Source organism: Chaetodon auriga, chromosome 23, assembly GCF_051107435.1.
Source record: "Chaetodon auriga isolate fChaAug3 chromosome 23, fChaAug3.hap1, whole genome shotgun sequence".
NCBI classification, from domain to species: Eukaryota; Metazoa; Chordata; class Actinopteri; order Chaetodontiformes; family Chaetodontidae; genus Chaetodon; species Chaetodon auriga.
Window position 1 is genome coordinate 11,669,106 of NC_135096.1, and position 25,896 is coordinate 11,695,001.

General features: G+C 42.8%; 1 protein-coding gene across 3 annotated transcripts in view; it reads right to left on the reverse strand.

The window, feature by feature from the left end:
- Nucleotides 1-2,627: 2,627 nt before the first annotated feature.
- Nucleotides 2,628-25,896, reverse strand: part of LOC143315974 (E3 ubiquitin-protein ligase Midline-1-like) — a 57,449-nt gene continuing 34,180 nt past the window's right edge. For all 3 annotated transcript variants that reach the window (XM_076723613.1, XM_076723612.1, XM_076723614.1), the window contains exons 3-10: nt 17,242-17,337; nt 12,427-12,534; nt 10,491-10,639; nt 9,774-9,901; nt 8,416-8,559; nt 5,465-5,626; nt 5,001-5,208; nt 2,628-4,906 (exon numbers count right to left, since the gene is read on the reverse strand). In XM_076723613.1, coding sequence (XP_076579728.1) covers nt 4,558-4,906; nt 5,001-5,208; nt 5,465-5,626; nt 8,416-8,559; nt 9,774-9,901; nt 10,491-10,639; nt 12,427-12,534; nt 17,242-17,337 — 1,344 coding nt within the window. In that variant the 3' untranslated portion in view covers nt 2,628-4,557. The remainder of the gene's footprint in view (nt 4,907-5,000; nt 5,209-5,464; nt 5,627-8,415; nt 8,560-9,773; nt 9,902-10,490; nt 10,640-12,426; nt 12,535-17,241; nt 17,338-25,896) is intronic.

A 25,896-nucleotide genomic window follows, 5' to 3' on the forward strand; every position in this document is an offset into this window, starting at 1 on the left:
TCTATCTCTGTGCTGTGGCTTGGCTGTAAAAATCCTCAAGGGAATGCAGAGCCTCACGACTGCCCATACAAGTGGAGTTGCAGTGGCACCAGCACAAACAGCAACGCACTGAACCAGCTCTGGCTTAATGGTATGTCTAAAAGTGGGACAGAGCTTGCCTAAAGGAAAGTGTAGTGGTCTTGTGAAGGAAGGTCAGTGGTTCAAATTCCAAGACCCATGGGGAAAAATTGAATGAGTAACAGTTTCTGCTTCTTCCTAAAGTATATTCAAGGTGCCCTTGAAGCAAAAAAAAAAAAAAGCCTTAGCTCTGAGCTGCTGGACCTCATTGTGTAGTTCCCTCTATGGTGGTGCGTCACTGTTTGTGAACCAACACTGTGTTGAAAAAACTCACAAGCTCAGCAAATCCCTCCCTTGATATAGGTTAATAAAATAGTTGGTCCTCAACCTTTGTGCTGCGTTTCAGCCGAACAGCAAAATCCCAAGACACATTAAGTTACTGCATCGATTGTTTGAAATGTCACACAAAGTCTTGAATGAGCGCATGAGCGGGTCAGCAAGCACGTTTAACTGCTGAACTTGGCTCAAATTGTGTTAGCTTGGAGGAAAAGGTCAGAATTTCGGGCCAACAAATTGTATTTTCCATTACATAAATGTAATTGTTTGACAATGGCTTCAGAAAGTCTCAAGGCATACTTCCATTGTAGTTGGCCGACAATGAATTCTTTCATGTCATGCAGGGAACAAATAGACATGTCACTGAAGAACAGAGTATGATATATTGTATATGGAAAGCAGTCTTAAGTCAAGTCTTAAAGAAGGTAATTACTCTCTGTGGACATGCACATATCAAGAAATGACGCAACTTACGCTTGGCTGACTCCTTTTAAAGACGCACAGATGGCTTCATATTGTGACTCATGAATTTATACATTTAATGTGCAGTGCATATAATTGTGTCATTGATGTAACACTGTGAGAGTCATTGTGATGACACATTCTACTAATTATAGTCACTAACCCAAATTTCTGAGCAGCGCAATGTTACATTTCTGCATTACAATACCTACAACTGACTGTGCCTATGTCATATATTCTGTTGCAGTTGTGTATTTAACATTATCCCAAATGTTTCCAACAATAATCAAACCCAGAGAAATCCCTAATTTTATTGCCTCTAGTTGCTATAAATCCCAGGGGAAGTCATCCAATGTGACTAAATGTAACATGCATAAAACTTAAATACATAATCTCATCCATGAGCATCACTGAGATAGAGATTCATCATCAATTAAGACAGCAAATCCCATGCCACTTCAAGGCGTCACCCAAGAATTTCATTTAACTGTTTTGGTTCAGAAATGAAATTATGTCCCTTAAGCAGAAATTTTGTGAAAGTTATTTCAGAGCACATATGCCAATCATAAATGCATAGTGTGTGTCTCATACAGCAGCAGTTGGAAAAAGTAGCATAAGTGACAACAGAGAGAAGTCCAGTCAATCTGTCTCTGTCTGTAATTCAACCTCTAATACAAACGAGCGCATACCTCCTGAAAATTGCCCTTTTGTCCCTTTATTGTTTGCTTAGTGGAGAGCTGGGTAAACTCATTTTGCCCACTCATGCCACTGAACCGTGTGAACAGCACACTCGCAACATGCTCGCTGCTCAGCGCCAAGCCCCACTGAAGCTCCTGGCATCCAAGAACAATCGGTCCTGGAGAATCAGGAAGAGCCCATGGGGTTCGCCGGAAGTTCACATGATAAGCTCGACAACTTCCTCTTCCACAGGAAATTCGTAAACTCATGTGAACCCAGCGAGTTGAAGCCTGAACTTAGAGGTTGACATCAGCATCTGCCCGGATTGTTTATCATTCAGAGGCAAAGGTTCCAAATAGCGTCATGTCACAGAGGATAATGATAGTACATTAGATTGTGTAGTGAAGATGATTAGACCCCACATTGCCAGATAAATCTGAATAAATCTAAGTGCGTCTTAACTTGTTTTTAAGTTGTCACTTGTCAAAAACCTTCAGTCTTCGGAACGCCGTCCATATGCAGAGGCTTGTAGTCTATGTGAGGGAATAAACATGGTGGACTGTGGCAAAATTTGGATGGGGAAAATTCAACAAAACCCTTCAAACATGTTACGAATGGAAGGAAAGGTCCACAAGCAAAATTTCAGAGGGGATAGGTCCTCTTCCATGGAGTCCACCATGTTGCACTGCCATGTTTCTACGGTAGCCCAGAGTGGACAAAGCAAACCTCACTATTAGATGCCACTAAATCCACTCTGGTCCTTTAAATGTCGAATGACTGACTTTGTCTCTGACCTGTTTTCTTTTTTAGAACTGGACAAGTAGCTGAGAAGGGAAAGATATTCATGCTTACATCAATGACTGCGGTGCCTTCCTGAAGGTCACCAATAACTTTACTCAGACCAAAATGCCATAGTCTGCCATAATATATTGAATATGGGACGACTTGAATTTCCTCAAACTGTGATCTTCGTTTGTTCATCCCCTAGAAAAAAAAAGGCTCCTGGCATTTCACCCCGTCCCGCTTTATGAGATCGGCTCTTGACATTCTCACACCGCTGCACTCTACAAAAAAAAGAAAAAGAGAGTACCCTCTAATGTGAAAAGGAACGTTTATTTCTGACCTTTTCATAGACATATCTCAGACAACAGTGATGCAAGCACTCATATCCTGTTTTCCATAAAAATGTCCACAGAGACAGAGCATGTGACACCATGGTCATAAAGTTCAAATGGAAACATTAAATTAAGCACTACGTATTCGCATCAGATACAATGAAAACATACAGTTCAATTAATTGCCGAGGAAACACAGAATTAAAGAGCAGATTGCTATTTCTCGTCATACCTTTAAGTGTACCGGGTATTGAAACAAAGCGACAACCAAATCTTTGTATTTACACTGAGGAGCGCCATTTTTGTCACGGTTAAACGTTATTACACAGAACATAATTATCACATATGGACGTATTCCTGTGGGAGGTTTGGTTGTAAGGATCTAAACCTTTGAGAATCAAATTTCTGAACCTCATTTAGGCTGTTGTGTCCCTTTTTAAATAGCAAGAAAGGAGGGAAAATTTAAATCAAGATTCAGCCAATCAGTGAAGAGTAATGTGCATCCTACTGACATCATCAAAGTGCGACAAGCCTGAGGGCAGCTCCCTGTGCATGGCTGTGCAAGGTGAAGGAGGGGTGTTTTTGTGGAGAGTAATGCAACCTTTTCAAACAATGTGCTGCATGTAGATTTGATGAAAAAAGACCCCAGTGTGAAAACAGTGTGTAAAATTTCATATTTTGAAAAGATAAAATGGTTAAAAGAGTGCAGATGGCTCTGGAGTATTGGCACACCAGTACAAACAGGTCTCACTGGTTTAATAGAAAAAAACACAGAGACAGAGAGAGAAAAAAAACTCACGCAAATGAGTATTCTTACCCCTTAGCTTCAACAATAACCCGGGGCTGCACAACTCACATGTAATGTATCACAAAACATCATAATGGCAGCAATTCTGTGGCTGCCAAAAAAAGGAAATGAACACGATAACTCAAACAGAACACAACACATTTCCAATATGAATGCATGTTCATTGCACCAAAATTAGATTTTTAGGCTACAGAACTATGAATAAAGTATGAACAATGTGCAAAAACAAGGTCTACCTTTAAGGGAATCCTGCATTTAATGTTAGCATAACGCTATTTCCTCTCTGTCACTTTTTAAAAAATAATTCAGCATTTATTAACTTTATTTCTGTAAGTTAAATTTATGTAAAGATATCTGGACAGACGGCAATGGCTACTTTGGTTTCTTTTTTTAATGAACGAGGGAACGATGGGGGGCTGGGGGTGCAATAAATTTACAAAATATACATCTAATATTCTGCTTTTTCCAGCAACCGTGATTGATTGAAGTTGGAGTGGCATGTGTGTATTCGCACTTGTTTAATTGTGTCTGTGTGTGTGTGGGTGTATGCCGTGTAAGTGTATGTGTGTGTGCTTTCAGAGATTTTCAAAGTGCTATATCTGATAAGGTGAAAATTAGAAATTGATTTGTGGCTTGTCTCCTAGATGCAATGGTACAAATACAGCCGCTGCGGCCCCAGAGTGCCTTGGAGTAGGAATTTCTGGCTCGGCTCAGTCCATTTGGTCTCTTCTGGATCAACTCTGGCTTTACAGTCATCCATCTAGTCGAGTTTTCACTCCGCCTTTAAGACTCAAAGACAACATGATGAACCAGCGTTATATTTGCTTTTAGGAATTTGAGAAGCTTATTGAAATAAAACCCCACTTTGCATATCAAAGCTGCAGTTTGTAGTCCGGCTTTTTTAGGACTCGCTAGCTGCTGTTGAGGAGCATTATATTTCACTCATTGTTTTGTGACTACCTCTGGGTACAAAAAAAGTGCACATGACCAGAATTTAATTTAGGTAAATCAAGCAGAACGGGACACGCTTGTGCTCTGCAGTGCAGCTTTAACAAAATTCAGACCATTTAATGCTGATTTATTCTCGTCCGCCGGTAGTTTTCAGTCCTGGGGTTCAAGTCCCTCTAGATGGTCGGGGATGGGGAGACCAGTGAGAATTGTCAGACACTTATTCCACACGTTGAAGACAGGACACACGGGCTGGACAAAGGACACGTGAAAGGTGTGCAGGTGCTGGGAGCCCACGGCGTCGTAGAAGGTCAGGGAGCCGGCGTCGTAGTCCAGCAGGACCCCGACGCGCCGCAGGTGGGGCGAGGGCTCGATGGCCAGCTCTTTGCTGTTGTGGCGAACCACCCAGGAGTTGTTGCAGCGGCAGAGCACCCAGGAGGCCGAGTTCTTCCCAATCCACTCATGCTTGGGGGCTGATTTGTAGGCTATGCCCACAGCGTACCTGAGGAGGAGCGGAAGATTCCGTCATTGCACGTGAAAATGAGTAACTTTTACTCAGACTGCCCACTGGAAATTTGCGGCTCAATAAAACTCACCATGTGCTCCCTCCAATTAAAGCCTCCCAGTAGTGACGGCCGCTGTCGATGAAGACATTTCCCACGCAGCCGTAGCTGCTCTGGCTGGTGAAACGCTCCTGGCTGTGGCCTTTCTTGGACGTGGTTTCGTCCCGCTCCACTGTCAGGTTATCGTGGGACACCTTCAGCTTCTTGTGGGCAGATTTGGGATCCAGCTTGAACGGCTGGCCTGATGGAGGAGAGGAGAGGGAGGGAACGGGAAAAAAATAAAAAATAAAAAAAAATTGATTTTGAAATGAACTGAGATCTATAAAAGGCAACATTCTTTAAAGAACAGCTCATTTCTTTTCAGTTAATTGAATTTCATATTTGCCGACAGGAAAAAAAAAAATCAGTCAGCTACTTCTGTGTGGGTGTTTACACACGAATTTTCATTAAATGTCAATCCCATGCAGAGTGTTCTTTTTCAGTCGTCTTGCACTTACTGTTGGTCTTCAGAGTCCCCGGTTCACTGCTCCTGCTTCCCGCTTGGTTAATGGCCTTGACAACAAAGATATACTTGGTGCCACTCTGCAGACCGTGCACGGTGTAGTGGTTCTGCTTTATGTTGGGAACAATCATCCAGCTCTCCAATGAGTTACACAGACCTGAGAGGAGAGGGAAAGGAAGGCGAGAAAAGGTAAAAGAGGCAGAGGGAGGAGGGATACAATTAGCAGTTAGCGTCATTATTGTAGTGCTTTATTGAAAGAGCAAGGTCAGAAAAGAACAAGAAATCTGCCTAAAACATTTGATTGTACCTCCGGGCACTTCAAGCACAAGAAAAATCACACCCAAAGGTTTACTTAAAAGCTTCCGAGAGAGGAGTGTGATGTGCAGCTGTGTGAAAGGATGATTGGCTGTGTGTGAGCTCGTGGCAGTGGGAACAGGTGAGAGGGTGTGAAAAGGCACAAGAGGAAACCATTCGCACCTTGTTGGCTTCATAGCTGCACTATGCTCTCTCTGCTTGGTGTGTGTTTTATTCAATGGAACTTCAGGCAAGGCAAGAGTGTGTGCACGAGGGTGTGTGTGTGTGTGTGTGTGTGTGTGTGTGTTTTCCTTCCATGCCATGGCTTAGTTCGCCTGAGGAATTTAGCAGGAGGTTAAAATTATAGTGCAGCTCTCTGCCACCTATGGGGGAACATTTCCACGATGAGCACCCTCACTTTTCCTTTTGATTTCACAGTCACATGTTCAACTTTAAACAATCCAACTAAAGTTTATTTTTTTAATGAACTAATTAAGTCGATAACAAAATTCTGCATTTTGTTGGTAGATACTGCCTTTCTGTGAGGCCTGAGTAGAATCTGTGGAAAATAGAAAAATTACAACATTTTTCATCAGCCTGACAACTTTAAAATGCAAATACATTAACTGATGTAATAAAAATATTGAGAATCATAACTTTGTTAACCCAAGAAAACAACATCAGTATGCATTTACATCAGTTCTTTCCAACCACAACACGAACATTTGTCGTAATCCTTTAAAATGGATTAAGACAAATGTCACTAACGCAAATCTCCCACAGGAAATCCACTTCAGCAGGCTGTGCCGAACGATTATGCACTCCAGTTAAGGACGTTGTTGTTGTGTTTTTAATGCATTAACATTAGACGAATTCCACCTCTGATTCATCTGAATTGCTCCCGGCAGGAGCGGCATGTGACTTCAATGCCAATGCATGTGACTTCAATGCCAACAGCAACACCTCTGATGTTATTTAATGTGAAAAGGGGAGGTGAGAAAGCTCACACAAATCTTAGTAAACCGAAGGAGACAGGGATGTGAAAGCAAGAGGGGGAAGAAGGAGGAAGATGAGTCTCACATTAGTTTAATGGCTGTTGGTCCTAAACATGTTTTAAACTGTAAAGTAATGAGAAGGCAATGATAAATGTGTAACCTTGCAAAAATGGGGAGAAATAAAAGGAGGGAAAAATCCTACAAAGTTGTCATCCTTAAGATTTTGGTCCTGGCTGATTTGGCGACACCTGTGGTTACTGGTGGTAACAGCAAGTGCAGATTCATATGACAGGTTTGTCTGAAAATCTACAACATCAGAGTGATTTGTTTCTACTCTTTTTGATTCTGTGAGCAGCATTGATCTGATTTTATGTATCTACACATTGTCTCCAGATTAACTAAAACTGCGACTTTTGGTTCCTTATCTGGGCATCACCCAGAGGAGCTGGATGCGAGAATGCAAATGTCCAAATGGACCCAGCCCATGTGTGAGGTCATTGTCCAGACAATTCAGGGTTTTTGCTGTGAGGTGAATCTATTTGAATCTGGAAAAAAAAAAGACCAAATGAAAGACAGAGAAGGCAGTTTGATTGAAAGGGAGCAGGGGGAGCTCGTCTTCAGATGTCCTGACCCCATTTTCTTCCTTGTAGCCGTTGCTCACTGGAGTGTCTCATGATTTTTGTGGTCTTGTGTGTATTGGAGTATGTGTGTGTGTATACCTGCGTATACTGTATGTCTTGTTCTACAAAACACTGTACGCGTGTGTCTGACATTCATTTTGCAGCTGTCATCTCTCCTAATGTGACATCTCTCTCCTTCTGTGCTAAACCTAAACTCCCTGCATGTGTAGACACATGAGCTCAGTATATCCACTGAAGTCTCATCTTTTGCTGAACGCTTTGCATCCAGTGTGAATTCTCCGCTGTGCTATCGTCAAATCTTATTCTCCTTCCCTCCTTCCGAAGCCACAGTCATTTGATGTGAGGGTGATAGTAGCATAAAAGCTAGAGGCTTCACTTCAGGAGGCTTCACTTCCACTGCTATCTCAGCCTTTAGAAAAGCACTTCAACTCCCAGCTGCCTTAGGGCAGCTACTGGCCACAGTAGAGCATCATGATTGTACTGAGCAGATCTCAGATCTGTAAATTGGATCTAAATGGTCTGCATAACAAATCCATTGCAAATGTCTGCATGCAGGATGTTGGACAATGGCCAGGGCTGCAGCTGAAGCCTTTGATCAGATAACAATTTGATTTAATCATTTGAATGTTTAGGCTTTATTTATTGGGTCAGCTGCTCAGTGATGATGTTATTTTATTTCTCATGGTCTGAATGTTGTTTCAAGGCCACCTTTAGCTGATTGGATCCCCATTTCATGATTCACTTGGATGACTTCTACTTTCCATCTGGGAGTGGCTGTTACCCTGTCAGTAGGATCTGACACACAGTATTCATCCAGCGTGGACAGAATTCCCACCAGGTCGCTAAAAGCACCCAAAGTGCCAAAAACCCATCACATGTCTTCAGCTTCTTCAACTAACAGCTACAACCACGACCAGTAATGATTTCAATCAGAGTGAATTTGTGTTTCAAGATGCATCGTACTTCACCCGAACCCTATCTGACTCAAGCATCCCTATTCAGCCACACGTACTTACTGGCAATGTTAGACTGCCCTGTGAAGATGGCATACTGGAGCTCATAGGACACCACTATGAATTCATCATCAGACGTCCAGTGGACAGCGATGGTGTCGTAGGAGGCCGTGCACAACTCCTCCCTGATGCACGGAGCATTTGGAGCTGCAGGGGATGAAAAGAGGAACGTCACCCACCAAGATGCTACAGTCCAGTTGAGCATAGCTGCAAATCATATTAGCAACATTCCAAAATGATAACACACTCAAAGGCTGTCAGTTGTTATGACACCGCAGCCCCAATTAACCGAGTGCATGTTCATTTGGTTCAATTTATGAATGCAAGGGCTTCATTACATGCAGGATTTAAAATGTTCTTTCCAGTAGAGTGGTAGGTTGAGCATTAAAAGCAACGCGGAAGAGAAATGATAAAATATTCAGAAACACATTAACACAGCGGGAAGAGTAAATACCCCCATCCTTTTTAGCAGTAACATATGTGGCTCATTGCATAATCAGATGATTAAATGGCTTCCCTGCGCTCACTTTTTGATTCAGGTGTACTTTATTGAGTTATAGCTGTTTTTGTTAGTGAGGGAAATAAATAAGACATTGTTTTTTTTGTACTCAAACCATGACGTCTTAAGTAGAAAGAGATGGACTGAGGTAAGAAACAAAGATACAAAGGCACAGCTTAAATTGATTGTCGAGCCAGTTCCTATCTCTTTCTGTGTCTGTCACTCTCACCCTCTCCCGAGCGTTCTGTCATGAGTGGCTGCACATAGTGGAGTGATTCAGACTGATTCACTTAGCGAAAAGGCCCTCCAGCAAGGCCCTCATGCATCGCCTAGAATAAATACGAGCCAGCCATTTTCCCACCTTCAAATCCTTTGCACACCATGCCTTGTTTTCGTCCCCAGCATGCTCATAATTCACGCGCTGACATTTTGATGGGCCCTCGCAAGTGGGACATCAGAAATTAATGTTGAAAATTAATTTTGGATTTAATAGGCTGGGGCCTGTTCCTTCAAACGCAGTGCTTGAAGACAGCAGGGACTTCAAAAGAATTTAAAAAGAAAAGACAAAATCTGAATTTAAAGCTGGAGTGGAATCGTAATTAGAGGGAATGTTTGGTTTCATGGTCAATGAGGAACTGGAGTAAAGGTCTAGACTGTAGATCCAACAAAAGCAGACATTTGGTTGGTGCTTTTAACCTCAGAGAAAGTAAATATCAAGCCACAACGTTGCAGACGATGGTGCACTGCCCTCTGATTTTGACCACAAATGAATCCTCTGAATTTCAGGTGGTGATTAAAACTGTTTTTAATGTTAGCAATACAACACCGAACAAAAAGACGCTGATGACATCACAAAGTTTACCTGTCAGATAATCCAGACTCTCCAGCAACTTCTTCTCTCTGCCGAAGTCGAGGGCGAAATTGTCGAAGGTGTCCGTCAGATGTATCTCAGGGATCAGGACTTGGGTTGATGCGGTTGCCATGGAAACCCTGGGTCATTACCAATTAAGATCGAACAGGCTTTTAGGCTTTATTTATGCATTTCTTATCTTTGAAATAAAAGAACGGAAGAACATACAGCATATCTTAACTCATAAGCTACGAGAAACGAGGCATTGTAGCATCATTTTAGCTGATGAAGAACACAGACAGTCTGAACAAACTGCTCAACAGTCGCTAAATTAAAACACTACATCTGAATAAAATCAGCCACCTAATTAAAGACGCCGTGCCGATTAGATTGTGACTGAAAGACAACTTTTGTTTGAAGGACTAAAGGATAATGACTTCTTTTTATATCACTCCGCTTTGTTTCTCCTGAGGATGCCCATATTGGACACCGGGTTTTGGTCTCAATTGCTAAATCAATTAGTCAGAGAGCTTAAGCAGGGAGCGGAATAAGATTAGGCTAAATAAAAGATTAAATTCCGTCTCTCCGTGTCTTTGCTGTTGGGCAAGTCAAGTACACATGCATCTCAGATTGGTTGTCACCATCTATGTGTGCACTCTATGCCCTCTCCCTAAAGCTAGATCCTCGTTCCCTAAGGTGAATAATTCCAACATGTGGGGCCAGTCTGACCTCTCATTGATGCTCTTGGCAGTCTGCAGGAAGCGAGCATGGTCGGTTTCTTTCAGTGTCTGATCGGCCTGTGCGATGAGGGCCGACGACCTCTCGATGCACTGCTTGCAGTTGGAGATCTGTTGGGCGAGCTTCCGGAGCCTTTGTGCCTGAAAAGTATGGTGAAACGCAAAGTCAGTGCTGTTAGGCTGGATCAAGTAGTCAAACCAAGGATGCGTGAAAATGTCCTCATCCAGGTTAAGATGTCGTGGATCATTAGGGTTGAGAACTTAATCAGCCCTGACAACAACAAATTACCCCAAACTGTGGGATTTTATTGGTACAAGGAGATGGATGAAGTCACCCATACATGAAAAGGTCAAATCTAGAATTGCCTGGTGCACATGCAACTGTCGTCTATTTCTTCTTTATGCTGTTTTCATTGGTAAAAGATTAGGATATTAAAGATGGTAAATCCTGCCATCCTGCTGATCTGCAGTTAAAAGGACTAGAAGCTGATGTGTTTTGAACTCCCTTGTTTCTTTTCCTGTGAGGATTTGTTGAGAACCCCTGGTTATTTTGTCACTGTGAAGGTAAATGCCATTTCAAGGTTAATCTTTTCTCGGCATTGTCGACAAAGTCAAAGAAACCATGGAGTGCCATCATAGCCGATTTTGAAAAAAAGAGAAACCAAAGAACAGACAAATGGCTTGAGAAAAAACGTTTGTACTACACAGATAAGCTTCTCCCGTGTACTTGCTCATACTGAATTTTCTTGCCATGTCAGTGATTCCATTCCACACAAATCTGGGATTTCATTTCCTCTTATTTGTCCCTCTGTTTCATTCCCTCTCCACACAGTATGAGTACAAGACTTTAAGAGACAGATTGAGGTCAGTGGCTGAATTGGGGTCGAAGGACATTTCATCAGCAGTTTGGCTTGTAAAGGACCCAAAACACTGTAATCTCAGGCCAAATCCATTGAAATTTGCAAGTCATTATGATGTTAAAAAATAAGAGCATAAGGCAGGCCAGCAACAGAAACTTGTTCTGAGAAAAGAGTATTTTGGGTTGTTATTGATTATGTTCTCATGCTCCACCAAAAAGCAATTTGTAGAAATCTATTGGCCTTAAAATAAATATCTCTGCATGTTCTTTGATGCTATCCTAAAAGCTAAAAGCCAGCATTACATGGAGAAGACAAATCCCTGGTGGATTCCAAGTCTCATTAGATACAGATAAAAAAAATCATTCGGGTTTAGAGTACAACGCGACCTCCCATATGCTCTGGGATCTACTCTTGACCAGTCGGCCTGATTTCACCGTCTGTTCAGAGTGTGATGAAGGGTTTGAATTTTCAGCTGCTGAACGGTCCGCCGCCTGTTCACCATGTAGGGATCGGGTCAAAGGGCCGCAACAAAGTACTGTATTTGATTTGTTTGATGGCAGCCTGGAGTGTTTTGAGTGCATGCGTGTGTTTGAATAGTGATGAATAAAGACGATGACGCTGGCAGTCAATCAACTGGAGCAATCCAAACCTTTGGATAGTGAATGCTTGCCACCCAGATTGTACCACATATGCACATTGTTTTATGCACCGCTAAATGTATTCAATTTTTATGCATATGACTGTAAATATTAGATCTGTAGACAGTATTTGCCCCTTGATGATCATTATACCTGGTAGAATGGTTCACTAATGGAAGGAAATACCATTTTTCATGATTAAGGAATAATGCAAATTAGTAGCAATGGCCCATCTGATGACAAGCATCAATTCAGCATGTGCTGTATGTAGTGGAGGAACAGAATGACAAACAGCAGCTTTAAAATGGGTTAAATGCGTTTTTTTTTTTTTTAGCTTGGCAGAGGTAAGGAAAGGTGGGAGGATATGAAGTGAAAGACGGGTGTGAAAAAGGAAAATAAATGCTATCTGCTCTCAAAGCGTTCACCTCACCTTCCCCTCCTTGATCTTGTTGCCGATGATCTGCCTCCTCTGCTGAATAATCTCGATGAGGACGTCACACTCCTCCAGGAGCTTGCCCTCCTGACGGGACGCGTTCACCTGAGAACCAATTCACAGACAGTATTGGATAAACAAAAAGATTGATGGATGCCGGGGATACGGTGGGATGTATGTTCAGAGGCTCCACATCATGTCGACGGAAGGACAGGATGTCATTTCCATCCATCAGCTGGCCCCCCTGTCTTGAAGCAAGCTCTCGAGGAAGATGAGGCATATTCAGCCATTTTTGCCTCCTGCTGGCTTGAGTGCTGAGTGACAAGTGAAATAAGCAGGAGGCCCTGTGGTTGTTACAGAGCAGACATGACACCCAGCAATATGCTGAAGAACCACCCATGAGGGATGTGTCCGAAATCACCCCCATTACCTGTATAGTGCGCTATAAATACTCTACGCAATGGGAAACAGACATTTGGTGCTTAGCACATTTCCCACTGAATCCCATATTCACAAGAAATCATACTGGTGTTTATATTACACTTTAGAAGGTAGATACTAGCTACCTTCAAGTTGCTTCTGTCACTGCTGTGATCTCACCAAATACCTTTTACACTTTTGATGATTGGCACTCTTCTGACTTCCTGTCACTTGGCTGAGACGATATGGGCCAATATTAGCTTGCGGTCTTTTGCGACCTGTGTGAAGAGCGAAGGTGATCGGGCCAGAGGGGTCACAGGCAGACTTCTGGGATTCATCATGTTGTCAAGCTAGGCCAGACACGTCCGCATTGGCATTGAAATCGCAAGATGGAGACGTCTCAGTTAAAACCAGACAAAATTTGGTGAGAAGTTGTGTCTTTAGAACGCTTAGAAATCTTTTCATAACTTGTTTAATCAGTGCTTTAATAACTAGATTTCAATCTGAAGTGGATTCTAACTGCATGGTGAAACAGACACTGAAGTGTGTTATATTGGTATGTGGGGCTCAAGACAATGAGGAAGCAAAGCCAACATCAATGAAACACAAGTTAAGACAGAGTAGGGAAACAAAGTCATTGTCAGACTATGCGAGTGAGACATCAATATATAGAATGGCTGCCTTTGTGGAGAACACGAAGACCTGCAGCTTGTTTAAAAGCACATTTAGCTTCGTTGCTCTGAGTTCAAACATCTGCTTGGCTGGAAACCCACTGCTGGCAATGAAACTTAATAAAAATGTTTGCATTGATCTGTCTGGAAAGTGCAGTTGATGCTGTTGATTACATTCAGGGTTGTTCTGCCATGAGGGTCTTTAAAATCCAGCTCCATCCTCCGAGGTATTTGATTCACCTCGCAGTTGGAACCTTGACAGTCTGAGCAGACCGTAAAAGTTGCTCAAGCCCAATTACAAGACTGCAGGTCCGAACATAATGTGTAATTTCTCATTGTAGTCACTTCCTCACGGCCCCTTTCACCGCCTTGTAAAGCGTTTTCTTGCTGTGGCGAAGCGATAGCGCGGGGAGCAATGAACGGGAAGATTGCACGGTTCTTCAGACGCATGTACACACACACACACACACACGTTGACAGGTGTTTTAATAATGACATCACTGGGAGTCATTTGCATTTGCTCCACCGAGCCAAACAAGGCCGGAAAGGACTCGCTCTCCAGCACACCACTTATGTGGTTTTCTCGGATTGTGTTGCCAACAGAAACAATTTTGCAGCAGTTTGCCACTCCATCTCAGCGCCCACAGCGTGCGAGACATGCTAAGCTGAACACCTGAGATGCACATGCACCGCCACAGCCTCTCTGTGCAGCACAGATGTCTTTTCAACACTGCTAATTGGTGTCGTCGACATCACTGTGACAGCTCCGGGGAAGCTTGAGATTTGAACGTGCTTACTCTGTGAAAAGCTTGCATATATGTTGTCTCTTTGTGGAGTTTTGTACACCGATTAGTATACTTATACAGATCTTAAACAAGGGGTAGAGGGTAGAAGTTTCTCTGAGTATAAAGCACAACACAAGCACTGAAGTTCATCTGTGTTTTTGGAAGTCAGCTCTTTTGGCCTGCAGCAGATTTTGCTTATTTCGCTTAATTTTTTTAATGGGTGTGAATAGTTTCCAAGAACTTCTAAATAACAATTAAACCAAAGTGGAACTGTAATGAGAGTTTGGGTTTCCTTCTTGGCTGATATAGATATTAGTCTCCACCGAAGCTCTGACTCGCTCTCGCTGACATTTCATCACTGTTAACCTCAAGAACTCGACGTGAATGAGGGTGACGCTCCCTCGACGTTTGAGCAGAACAACCGCCCGCAAGGCTGCACGGACACGCACATGCGGCCACTCCGCCTCTAAATTCACGCATTCCAGTAAGAAAATGGACTTTTGAAATGGAAAGGACGACACTTTATAGCCTAAAACATCAAAATAGTCAGTGTAGTTCTATAGTTATAGTTATGTGACTAAACGGTTGAATTGAGATATACTCGTCAGACAGTTTGTGAGCAGAGTACATCATGTGCCATGTAATATGTGGAGCATCTGATGACTGTGGGCAGAGCCCTCTGGAGCATGTGATCAGTGTGACAGATTGTACCCTGGCAGCGACATTAAGTGATTCATTAAACCACAGGAACACACACACACACACACAAATGACTCAGTCCTCGGGGGTATCTAAACTTTTAGAAAAGCACGTGAACCAAACTTTCTGCAAGGGAGGGGACGTTTAATTTTGCATGTCTAATACTTCAGTGACACTGGGCCTGAGGACATTGCTTCTTCTGTGGCTTTTGATACTGTACAAGTGTTGATTTTCCTACCAAAAGCAGCACGCCAAGTACAATCATTTATTCTAGAAACAGATCAATTGACTGCTTTAAATTGCCCCTCTTTGGCTATTTGTGATGATCAAATTCCACTTTGATTTGAACATGATAAGTCAGTTCCCTATTTTCCAGCATGCGAAAGGGAGCAGAGGACGGTGCAAAATACTGCGTGGCGTCAGACTCTAACAATCACAGCATCTTGAGCCTATTTGTCGACATGTTGCCAGCTGAAAAAGAATGCTGGGATTTGACATGATACGGCGCAAGAGCATTACACTGTGGGCGCAGCTGAACCACGGCGCTGACAGCGAATCGGGGGGGGGGAGTGGATGAGAGCTTGCAGTCTTTTTCAGGAAGCCATTCGTCTCTGTTTACACCCCCATTACCCCCGCCGTTGGAGGAAGCAGTGGATAGAATTCATAGACAGGATGAAAACTCAGAAAAGTTTTCCAAGTCTGAGCGTCATACAGTTTTTATACAGAAAGCTTTGGAATACATAATCTGAAATATTCAGAGAGCTGCCCGTGCAGGGCTTTTCCTGTGTGACCCTCTGCTTTTTAGTGCTGTCACACTCGCCCCTCTCATGGGTGGCTGCATGTGCGCGTCAAAGAGCTTAATTTACTGACTTTGCATGACTTCACGCATTTATTTCTGATCATCAGTTTCAACACTTTTTTTTTTTTGTGAGGGTCCATCTTCTGCTTGTACTTCTACTTGACTTTTCTCACCTAAAGACTATACACGCCACAAGCTATTTTAGGGCTTCAGGGTGTGTACTGTATGTGTAGCTGTGACCATAATGCACTGGAGGAAGAGAAAAAAAAAATAAAAAAACAGGTCAAGCATTTTTTTGCCCCTTCGTGTATGCATCATTTATTCATTTCTGATTTTTAAAGTGGAGTGTTTCCTTTTTCTGGTCCTTTTGTGATAGGAAAGGATCAGAGAGGGTGTTTTCTTTCTTTCTTTTTTTTTTTTTCCCCGATTTAAAATTCCTGCATCATCAAAATTTCTCCCCCAGCTTAGCTCACAGAAAACGTCTTTGCGTGACGGTGACACAAAAACATACTCGCAATATATGCACACAGCACTTTTGCAAAAAGAAAAAAAAAATTAAATCTCCTTAATAAATCACAATCCTCTTTCCTTGCAGTCTGTAAAGGCCTTGCCAGGCAGAGAGGCTGTTCTCCATTATTTCTAAACTAAGATGTCACTGCCTTTTAACCCTGTGGCATTGCTTTATTTAAAGCTTCTTAGTGGGGCAGCGAAACATGAACAGACAGGCTTAGCACAGTTGCCTTTAGTCGAGCTAAACACACACAGACATCCACACACATAGCTATTATCCTAATAATGCACATGTTAGACAAAGCCAGATGTTGAGTAATTGCGAAAACAATGTGTGCTCATGCCAGCTTCTACACAAATAGAGCTGTTAGTGACAAAAAAGGGTTCAACTTTATGCGAGCAGATTGCTTTAAAAATGGAATATATGATGCGAAAGCAGCTGTCGCTTAAGTCCTTATTTTCACACCTCGTAGGTGAAAGTAGAGAGTGCCGCAGGTATAATTATGACTTGAATTAGTCATTTCTTAGCACCATTGCACATGAAATTCACCACAAGCCTGCAGCAACTAATGACTACTTTCTTAAGAACTGTTGGCTACTTTGCTTGCTAAATGACTAAATGACCTTCTGGCTCTAAAATACGCTTTCAAAGTGTACAGTTATTTCACACAGCCTCCATGGTGTTAGTTTAGCTGCTAACCTTTCAGCACATGCTAAGCTAAAAGACGCTGGTCTCAAGCAGAAGTCACAGAGGAGACTGGGATACAATGCAAATGTAAAACGAGATGCACAATTGTTGCACTGCATAAAAACACTTTAGATCAACATTCAGTGCCGTTAAACTTCTGCAGATCAACCGTGGAAATTCTAAACAAAAATGGCAGTCACAGGCAATATATAGGTCAGTGGTTAGACCACTGCAACTGACCTCTACGTGTTGGCAAGTCTGGATCAGTTTCCCCATAAGCGACTCCAGCTCGTTGTTCCTCTTGATCAAATTGCTGAGGTTGGAGTCCAGGGCTTGCTACAGCACACACAGACAAAAGACAACAGAGAGAGTGAGAAATAAAAAAGAAACGGCTGGAACATAAATGCAAAGAAACAGATGTGAAGGGCAGAGCCGTAAATCAAAAGAGGATAACAAATGTAACAGATTTCCCCCTTTAGGTTCCTCTCCTGAGACGAGCTGAAGAAGTTTCAGACAACCTCGGGGGTTACAGCACAAAACACAATAAAGTTGCAAAAACAAGTGGAAAACATTCTACAAACACAAGATAAAATGAGCAAGAACGTTTGAGTCCTCAGCGCCAAGATTCACAGAGGAACAGCAAAGAGAAGCAACGTTATTCCCTCAACTCTTCTTCACAAGCATCCCCACGAGTTGCATGCTTTTCTTCTTCACTTCAAGAGGTGCGTTCAGGGTCCACGTACCTCCGAGCGCTGGTGATACCCCTCGTCCCTGTACTGCCTCCTCATCCTGCCCCGTCCGAGCCTCCGACAGAGGATCCTACTCTAGGAGAGGATGTGACTGGGACAGCCACTCCACTGAGCGCCAAGCCATGCGCAAACCCGGCCAAGCGGCAAATTAGGCTTCAAAAGCTTTCCCTATGAGAGCACGCAGCAGCGCTCTCGGCTAACGAACCGGCAAACAGGTGATAGCACGTCAGCTATGTCCCTTAACGCTCCTCCCTGCTTTTTTTTCCTTCCCTCCCCTTTTTTTTTCCCCTCTTTCGCTGCTTTTCATCCGCCCGGGCACAAGCTGTCTCCTTTACTTCCAGGACCGTCATATTATTGCCAAACCGAGCGTGCTTAAGCCGCTCTGATGCCATGTCTCCACTGTCTCGCTCAAAAAAAAAAAAAAAAAACTGGTTTCCAGACAAATTTGAGCTCCAACTCTGCGAATGCTGAGATACCCCACGTTTCTCGAAAAATGGTGTGAAGGCGCATTGGAGCAGCACAGCCCGAACAGCCATCAAAGATAGCTTCGCTGGGAAAGCACAGGTTTGCTTCAAATTCCTCGACTTCAAATTAAGAAGGCCAACTAGCCAAATATGCTACATCACAACTCACTATCCACTTTTGCAGCAGCAGTGTAAACAAAGCCAGGATCTGATGTTATGCTGAGGATTTAAAAGGAGTTACCCAGAGGGAATATTGAATAAACAACAGTAAACACAAATAGAGATGGTGGGATTTGTGTGTTTTTGTGTGTGTGCGCTCTCGTGGCACTTGGGGCTTAATGGATGGCCTTAATACGGCGATGACACACAAAAGCAATAGCGGCATAAAGGTCTCCTCAGAGAAGAATCTGACGCTGCCGTCGCCATCATCATCCGCAGAGATAAAAATAAACCCAACCTCTTGAAGGATGACGAGGAGCCCAAGAATCCCGGCGATAAGTCAGCAGCTGCATCACGTGCAGGCCGGCGAATGCAGCAAAGTTCATGCATGCATACTTAAATGCAAAGAGAGGAAACATATTCCTAATTACATACTTGCTTACAGCTCAAATGCAAACTTTACATTTCCGCATGTGCACACGCAATCACACACAATCTTCAAACACGCGGTTTGTGCATGTGTTGTTTCTTCATGGTCAGAATTGGACATGAAGGGGTTAACCCACATCTGAAGTGTCCATGTTGCCAACTACTGTTCATATCTTGGAGCTGAGCTGCCTGCCTGCCCTTCAGGTTGATCACCGCTCAGTCATCTTGCTGGTTTAACCCCTGTATCGCTCTCTCCGTCTCTCCCGTCCTCCTGTCCTGCTGCCAGTCAGAGTGGGATTTTCCCCCTCCCCTAAAAAACAATGCCTGTACAAGGTTAATCTCTGCCCTGAACGAACTGGGCCAAGCCATGGTGATTTGATGAATTTTTAGATTTCCCGTAAGCCACTGCATTCAGATTAACTGCGTGGATGCAAAATCCTTTCATAAACTCTACCCAGTGGTGGAAGGTGGTTAAGTACATGTGCTCAAGTACAGTACTTAATAATACTACTCGTACTTATACTGTACTCCATTTCAGAGGAAAATATATCACTCTTGTACATATATTTACTAGGTACTTGCAGATTAAGATTTTACATATAAAACATCATTTCATATAATGCTAATGCAGTTGTTGGTCTTCCTGGGGTTCACACACAACACAGAGGTTCCCCTGTGTCAGAAAAAAAAATCTGATGACAAGGTCTGATAATTCCATTGATTCGGGATTTGAACAGTTCTTGAAATTAAACCATACCAATCGCTCGTTTCTCTGTTTCACTGACTGTATTTTATGAGCTGATCGTGTGCTTTTCCGGTGTAAAAGCTGTCAAATGAATATTGTGGAGTAAAAAGTTCAATATGCTCCTCTGAAATGTGCTGAAGGAGAAATATAAACTAGTGCATAACAGAAATACAAGTACTTCAAAATGTGTTTCAGTAGAACACTTGAGTAAAAGCATTTTCCATCACTTGTATTCAGAAAGTATTTAAACTGTTGCTTAGAGATAATTAAATAATATGTTTTACGTGAGCAAGAAGGTGCTGGTGTGTTTAAAATGGGCCAAAATGAATTCAGATTTACATAAGAAAGCAGTTTTCTCCATAAACTGCAGGACTTTGAGATGATATTTGATTCAACACACAGCTGGAAAGGACAAAATATTTAAAAAGGTTAAAAAAAAAACAAAAAACGATGAAGATGATATAACCATAACTCAAAATAATCGGAAAAATGTGTAAATGCAAACGTGGGCAAATGTGTATGTGCTGAGGGTAAATTCAAGCATGCAAATGGGAAGTAAAGTAACAATAAAAATGCACAATAGAGCAAAAGTAAAGCTGACAATAGCACTCGTAATTTGGCCTTGACAGATAGCCAAGACGATTATTTTGTCAATGTTCATAAAATACTGACAGTCATGCCCGATCCAGCAGCTCTGTTGGAGATTTGCTGCAGCTTTTGCACGTCCTTCCAATCTGAAATTACTGCATATCCTTACTTGCATTCGTAATTTTACATTGTGGTTTTGCAACTTGTACTTAAAGGCTAACAATAGGATGAAGAGCAGCGTTACTGAATGCTACGTGCTACGTGATGCTACGTTGCATCTGTAACCACAGTCCACGGTGATGTCACTGACATGCCCTGGAGTGCACTTACACATCACTGCTGCAAGGTCAGAAGACCACCGGAGGTCACCAAAAACAAGATGAGTTGCTGGTGTTAAGTAGTTTATTATGTAATGGATCTTCTTGCACTTCAAACTTTCACTCAAACATATACATGTCCAAAACACATTCCTCACAGATGGAGTCGTGCCTCAGTTTTGAGAAAGAAATTCTATTAATGACAATGCGGTCAGTCTCTAATCCACACGGAGACGTTCATGGCCACTTGGCAGGAGAAAAAAAAAACACCCCGTGGCTCAACTGTGGGAGCGGTGAGAGCGGTGAGATGGCTTGAAATGTAAATAGTATTCAAAAAATAAGATTTAGTTTGATTAAGTGCGGTCAGCGAGCTGAGTTGGAGCCAGTTTTGTGAGTTTTTCAAAGGAAAGCTTGTTCCTTCCAAAGCATCTGCTCTTAATCAGTGAGAGAAGCTGTTCTGCCGCAGCACATTCAGATCCTCTCACAGCTTTTTTATATCAGCCAACAAGAATCCACTCTTTGCATAATGTTTCATCACCTAAGATCTCCCTGCCAGCTTAAAAATAAAAGTTCTGAGGCTCTACATTTTGTTTTTTTGTTTTTTTGGGGGGTTTTTTTTTGACATTTTCTACCATTTCTTGCGAAATGTGTAAACCTCATTGTCATTAGTGTATGCATTGTTCCGTGTGTGCAGCAGTGGCGATGGGTGGAGGCTCTGAGTGAGCTAAATCACCCCAAAGCAGTGCTGATAAGCTAAGGATGTAAGGAGGTGCAAGGGGATCACACACACTCGCTCAGACACGGCTGGAGACAGGTAGGCGAGCGAGCTGAAGACTTCAGAGGAGCTACGTCTTTTCAAGATTTACTGTGACACTGAGCAGGATTGTGTTCTCACGAATCCTCACCCAGCTGCCAGAATTTAACTCTTTTCCTTGTTGCTCCTGTGTGTGTGTGTGAGAGAGAGAGAGAGAGATCAGTGAGAGAGTGAGACAAGAAAAAAGAGAACAAAGGTTTAACAGTAAGATAGAAGAGAAAGAGAAAGAGGGCAGAGGAAACACAGGTCTAATCATCCGAGTCATCATTTATTTGATCACTGCTCTATGTTGGCCCATCTTTACGGACATCTACGCTATCTCCTCTTGCTAAGTCATCATTGTATTGGGTGTTCTGTGTTTGATGGAGGGCGCCGGCATGTTTGCTCAACACCCGCTTTCCCCACCAGCGAACTCCTCCGTAAATTGGAAACAATATGTTTGTGTGTCAGTCTGAGAGAAACAGAGGTGACTCCTGCAAGAAAAAAAAAAAAAAAAGAAAAGCATCCCTGACTCAAAAGCGAGGCCCAGCAGACAAAACGCAGCAAGGAGGGAACATTGTGGTGAGGGAAATTGGGAAAGGATGGAGAGTGTGCGATCGTGTGTGTGTGTGTGTGTGTGTTTTGTTTGATTGAGAGACAAGAGACCCCCGAGCAAAAGGAACATTCAGTGCAGAGCAAAAAAGACAGTGAGTGCTGCACAATGCACTGTAAATTCTCAGCTTTTATTTACTTCAAGTGAAGAGAGCTGCAGGTCTTTCTTTGAGACAGGCTCCTATTACAGACAGAGGGGTGACGCCGGAGGATCTCTCCGAAAAGTGGGACGAATTTCATTGTGCCTGGTTTTACAGTATGAGTCGTGATGCAGCACACAAAGAGAAAATGTGCACACACAGAGACTCAGAGCAGCATTTCTGTTTGTCTTTCTGATAACTGTTTTGGTTTGCAGGCTTGTAAAATGACTGTTTTGGTTCACTCTGACCGCTCTTATCGACCCTGTATCCTCGCAGCAGTTTTTAGCCCAAAAAGCTCCAAAAACCGTGCCCAGGATCAAAAGTTATTGGTGGAGGGGTTGAGACCAAACGAGTTCAAGGGAATTATTTTGGTACTTAGATTTGCCAGGTGGCCAGAAACTAATGCTAATGCTGATTATATCTGTTGGATGGCTCATTGAGCACCTGTTTGATAGTCAAAAATCAGCTTGCAAGTTTAAGGGACCTCAGCTATAATGAGGGGTTTGTCGTTGAATTAAAATATAAATGATGAGCCATTTATCAGACAAAAAAAAGCGACTTTTCACCGCCCTCTCTGATTGAAAGTTTCAAGGCTGTAGCACCTCTGTCCTCACCCAGCTCACCTGTCACAGTGGACGGACCCTGAAGCTCTCCAGCACTGCAGCAAGGGAAGAAGTTAAACCGCTGGAAGTCAGACAAACAAGATGTTTCGCGAAGTTTGCCAAAGTCAAAGCTGAGATTTAACAGTGGAAAAACGTCCACATAATAGCGTGGAGTTTATTAAGCAAGTTAGTAAGGGAATAAGTGTATTCACGATATCAAAGATGAATGAGAGAGCTGGAGGACATAAAAGTAAATATGTGCTTATCAGTAAGGCTGTGAATCAGATGTTATGTTTTGTGTCTGTTCATATTTTATTGTGCGCGCTGGCGCTTGACAACCCAAAGTATGCTGTTTCAACTCGAAAGGGCAGCTGATTAAACCAAAAGGATTACTACATAAACACAACAAACCTTTGATTTGAAACTAAAGCTGCACACACACACACACACACACACACACACACTCACACAGCCATGCCTATCTTTTATCCTCAAGGTTCTTTCTCCTCAGACCCAGAGCCAAGGACTTTAAAAGCTATTTCCAGCTGCCTTCTCAGTCAATTTCCTGTGACGGGGGTAATTTTATCTCTGAAAAAGGATGGGTGTTCCCACAATAACCTCCACAGCTCTTATCAGACACACCACCACTGCCACTGTAAAAAGGAAACTATTCCAATCATCTGATATTCGTTTTCTTTTTTCCTGTGCCGAGTGGGGATATCTCCAATTCCAGCAGATCAGGGCAAAAAAGTGATATGCATGAAATGGTCCGGAAAATAGGACCAAAATAGTTTTGACTTGTCAGACTCCAAAATGAAATAAAAAAAAACTTTGTATCTGAGTGAAAACGGGGATAAATGGGACCGAATGTAACATCATTTGGTTGTTTACCTGACAAACAGAGCCTTGCTTGGTCTGTGCTGTGCATCCTCTTTTGTAAAGTTCCCCCAAACTTTTCTGTCTTTATGAATTAAAAATCAAATGTGTTGTTCGTCATGAATACTGCATGGCACTTGGGTCGTTTCCCGCGATAATTAGCTTCCCGCTCTGTTCCTGTCGCTGGTCCAAAACTCGAAGCGTTTGCCTCTTAAAAGCTTCAGCTCAACTTAGTACAGCTCGTGGAAAAAAAAAAAAATGAAGCAATATGCGCTGTTCAATTAATCTAGCCGAGGGATTATTTAAATGAACTGTGAACATTTACTTATGTTGCATTATCGTAATTGAAGATGAGCTCGCCGCTTCTGTCGAGATGTGTTTGCCTGCTGTTTGTAATGCGTGGGTTCGGTGCACGCCACGTGTGCCACGGAAAGCTGCAACGCGCACAAGAAGAAGAAAAACACTGTTTGCTGAAATGGATAAAGGTTAAGTGAACTGACATGTACGGAACTCAGCTTTCTACTTTGAAACAGAATTTAGCCCAAGGCTGAGATCTATTTAAAGCCTCGCCGTTGTTGTCAGTCAGCGATAAGAAAAAGTGGAGATATTCATTTTGTTCAGGTCTGCTTTGTCTTTATCTTAAGTGTTGTTGTGTTTTTCCTTCCTAATATAGCCACGGCAATGAAACTGACTTTGACAAAGGTTCCGTTCAGGCTGAACAGCAGAGCGCGGTGATGATGAAACCCAGATATCAGAAAATAATAAAACCTGTCAGCAAGGAGGGTTAAAAAAGTGACATCACTAATGCATCACGATGCTCCAATTTCCACCCCGGCGAAACAATCATCAGGGTTTGCTGATCGTGACAAAAATCCTTCCTAATGCCTGGATCCTACAAGGTCGACTCGAGGCTAACAGGGTCTTAACCCGTGCTTTGTATCAAACCCACATCGTGTGCCAGCTGGCCGGCCTGAGGGTTTTCAGGCCTTCACAGGTGGTCAGATCCCCTCCAACTTTTTTGGCAGATAGAGCACATTTGTTTTCTGTGCGCGGGAAAGAAGAGGCTGCTTGCGTTGATCCGCAGGTTCGTGTAAGACCAGAGGGCAGAGAGGGTCTCTAGTGTGTGTGCGCGTGCAGACATGCATGCATGGGTGTGCAAGTGTCCGTGTGTGAGCGAGACAGGAGGCAGTCATGATTTGCTTCCCCATCTGTCCTCTTAAAGCAGAGTGACTTATGACAGATGGAAACATGTGATTTGACCAAGATCCCTCACACTAAATGTCAAAATATATTGTTATTCAATTTGGCTACACCAAAAAAGTGCACTTTGCTTTTGGATTTTGACAGAATGCGAGCGGCAGACGCATTATCTACAAACAAAAACTTGTTCTTTAAGCTCCTTCTCCACTTTAACTTTTTTTTTTTTTTTGAGAAAATAACCTATACAGAAATCACTAGAATAAATGAATTTACAATCTTGATTACTGCTATTTTTTTCTCTTCGTTCATATGGACACACTCCCACAGCTGTTAACCCCCAACTGCTGTATTTCAAAGACATGTTCAGCCACTCGAACGGTAAAGAACACACCAGCAGGGGGGACATGAAGTCCTCAGGCAGTTCATTTATATTCAAACTTAAACAAAGGGTGAATCATCTGCTCTTTGCACCTGTGCTTCACACGCGCTCCCTCTCATGCGACCTTTAACGCTGAGATGAATTCTGCTTGGATTTCTTCCGGGGCGGTCGTACACATGGACCGGAGTCAGCACATCAGAGATGGTATGTCACATGGCTCTTGTTATAGAAGGCATTATGGTTGTACCATCTCATCTGCATTCATGGACAATGTTTTGCAACTTGAGAGCATGTCAGAGCAAGGACAAATCTGCTACTGCTTTGTTTTTTTTTTTGCGTTACAGCAGATAATTGGTCTGTATGATAACTGCTGGGTGCGCTGACCTGTGATATGCTGCGTTCTCTCTCCGGATGAATGGAGGGAGAAAGAGGGGGCAGAAAGAGAGGCATGGTAATTAGATGACGTGCTGACCTATTGCTTTCCTGCTAATTATTCTCCTCTGTTTGGATTTGCTAGAACACGCAAGATGAGGATGTACGGATGCAAACATCGGCTGCCATGATGAAAATAAACGGTGCCAACCAGCAGAGGGCCCAAGCATTCATGGCTTCATGCAGATTTAATATGATCCAAGGGGAATAATGGTAATAATGATCACCGTGAGGAATCAAATTCTTTTTCTTGGAGGTGACTCCTTGACATATTATGCTCTTTGAAAGTCTGAGAGGAGAATTTTCTTCCAGAGCTGCTATTTTCCTGTTGAGCTCTAAAGTTTCAGTAATTAGAGAACCGGTACTTTCTGCTGTGGGTACAGTAACTTGGAATCAGCTGTGATTCAGTT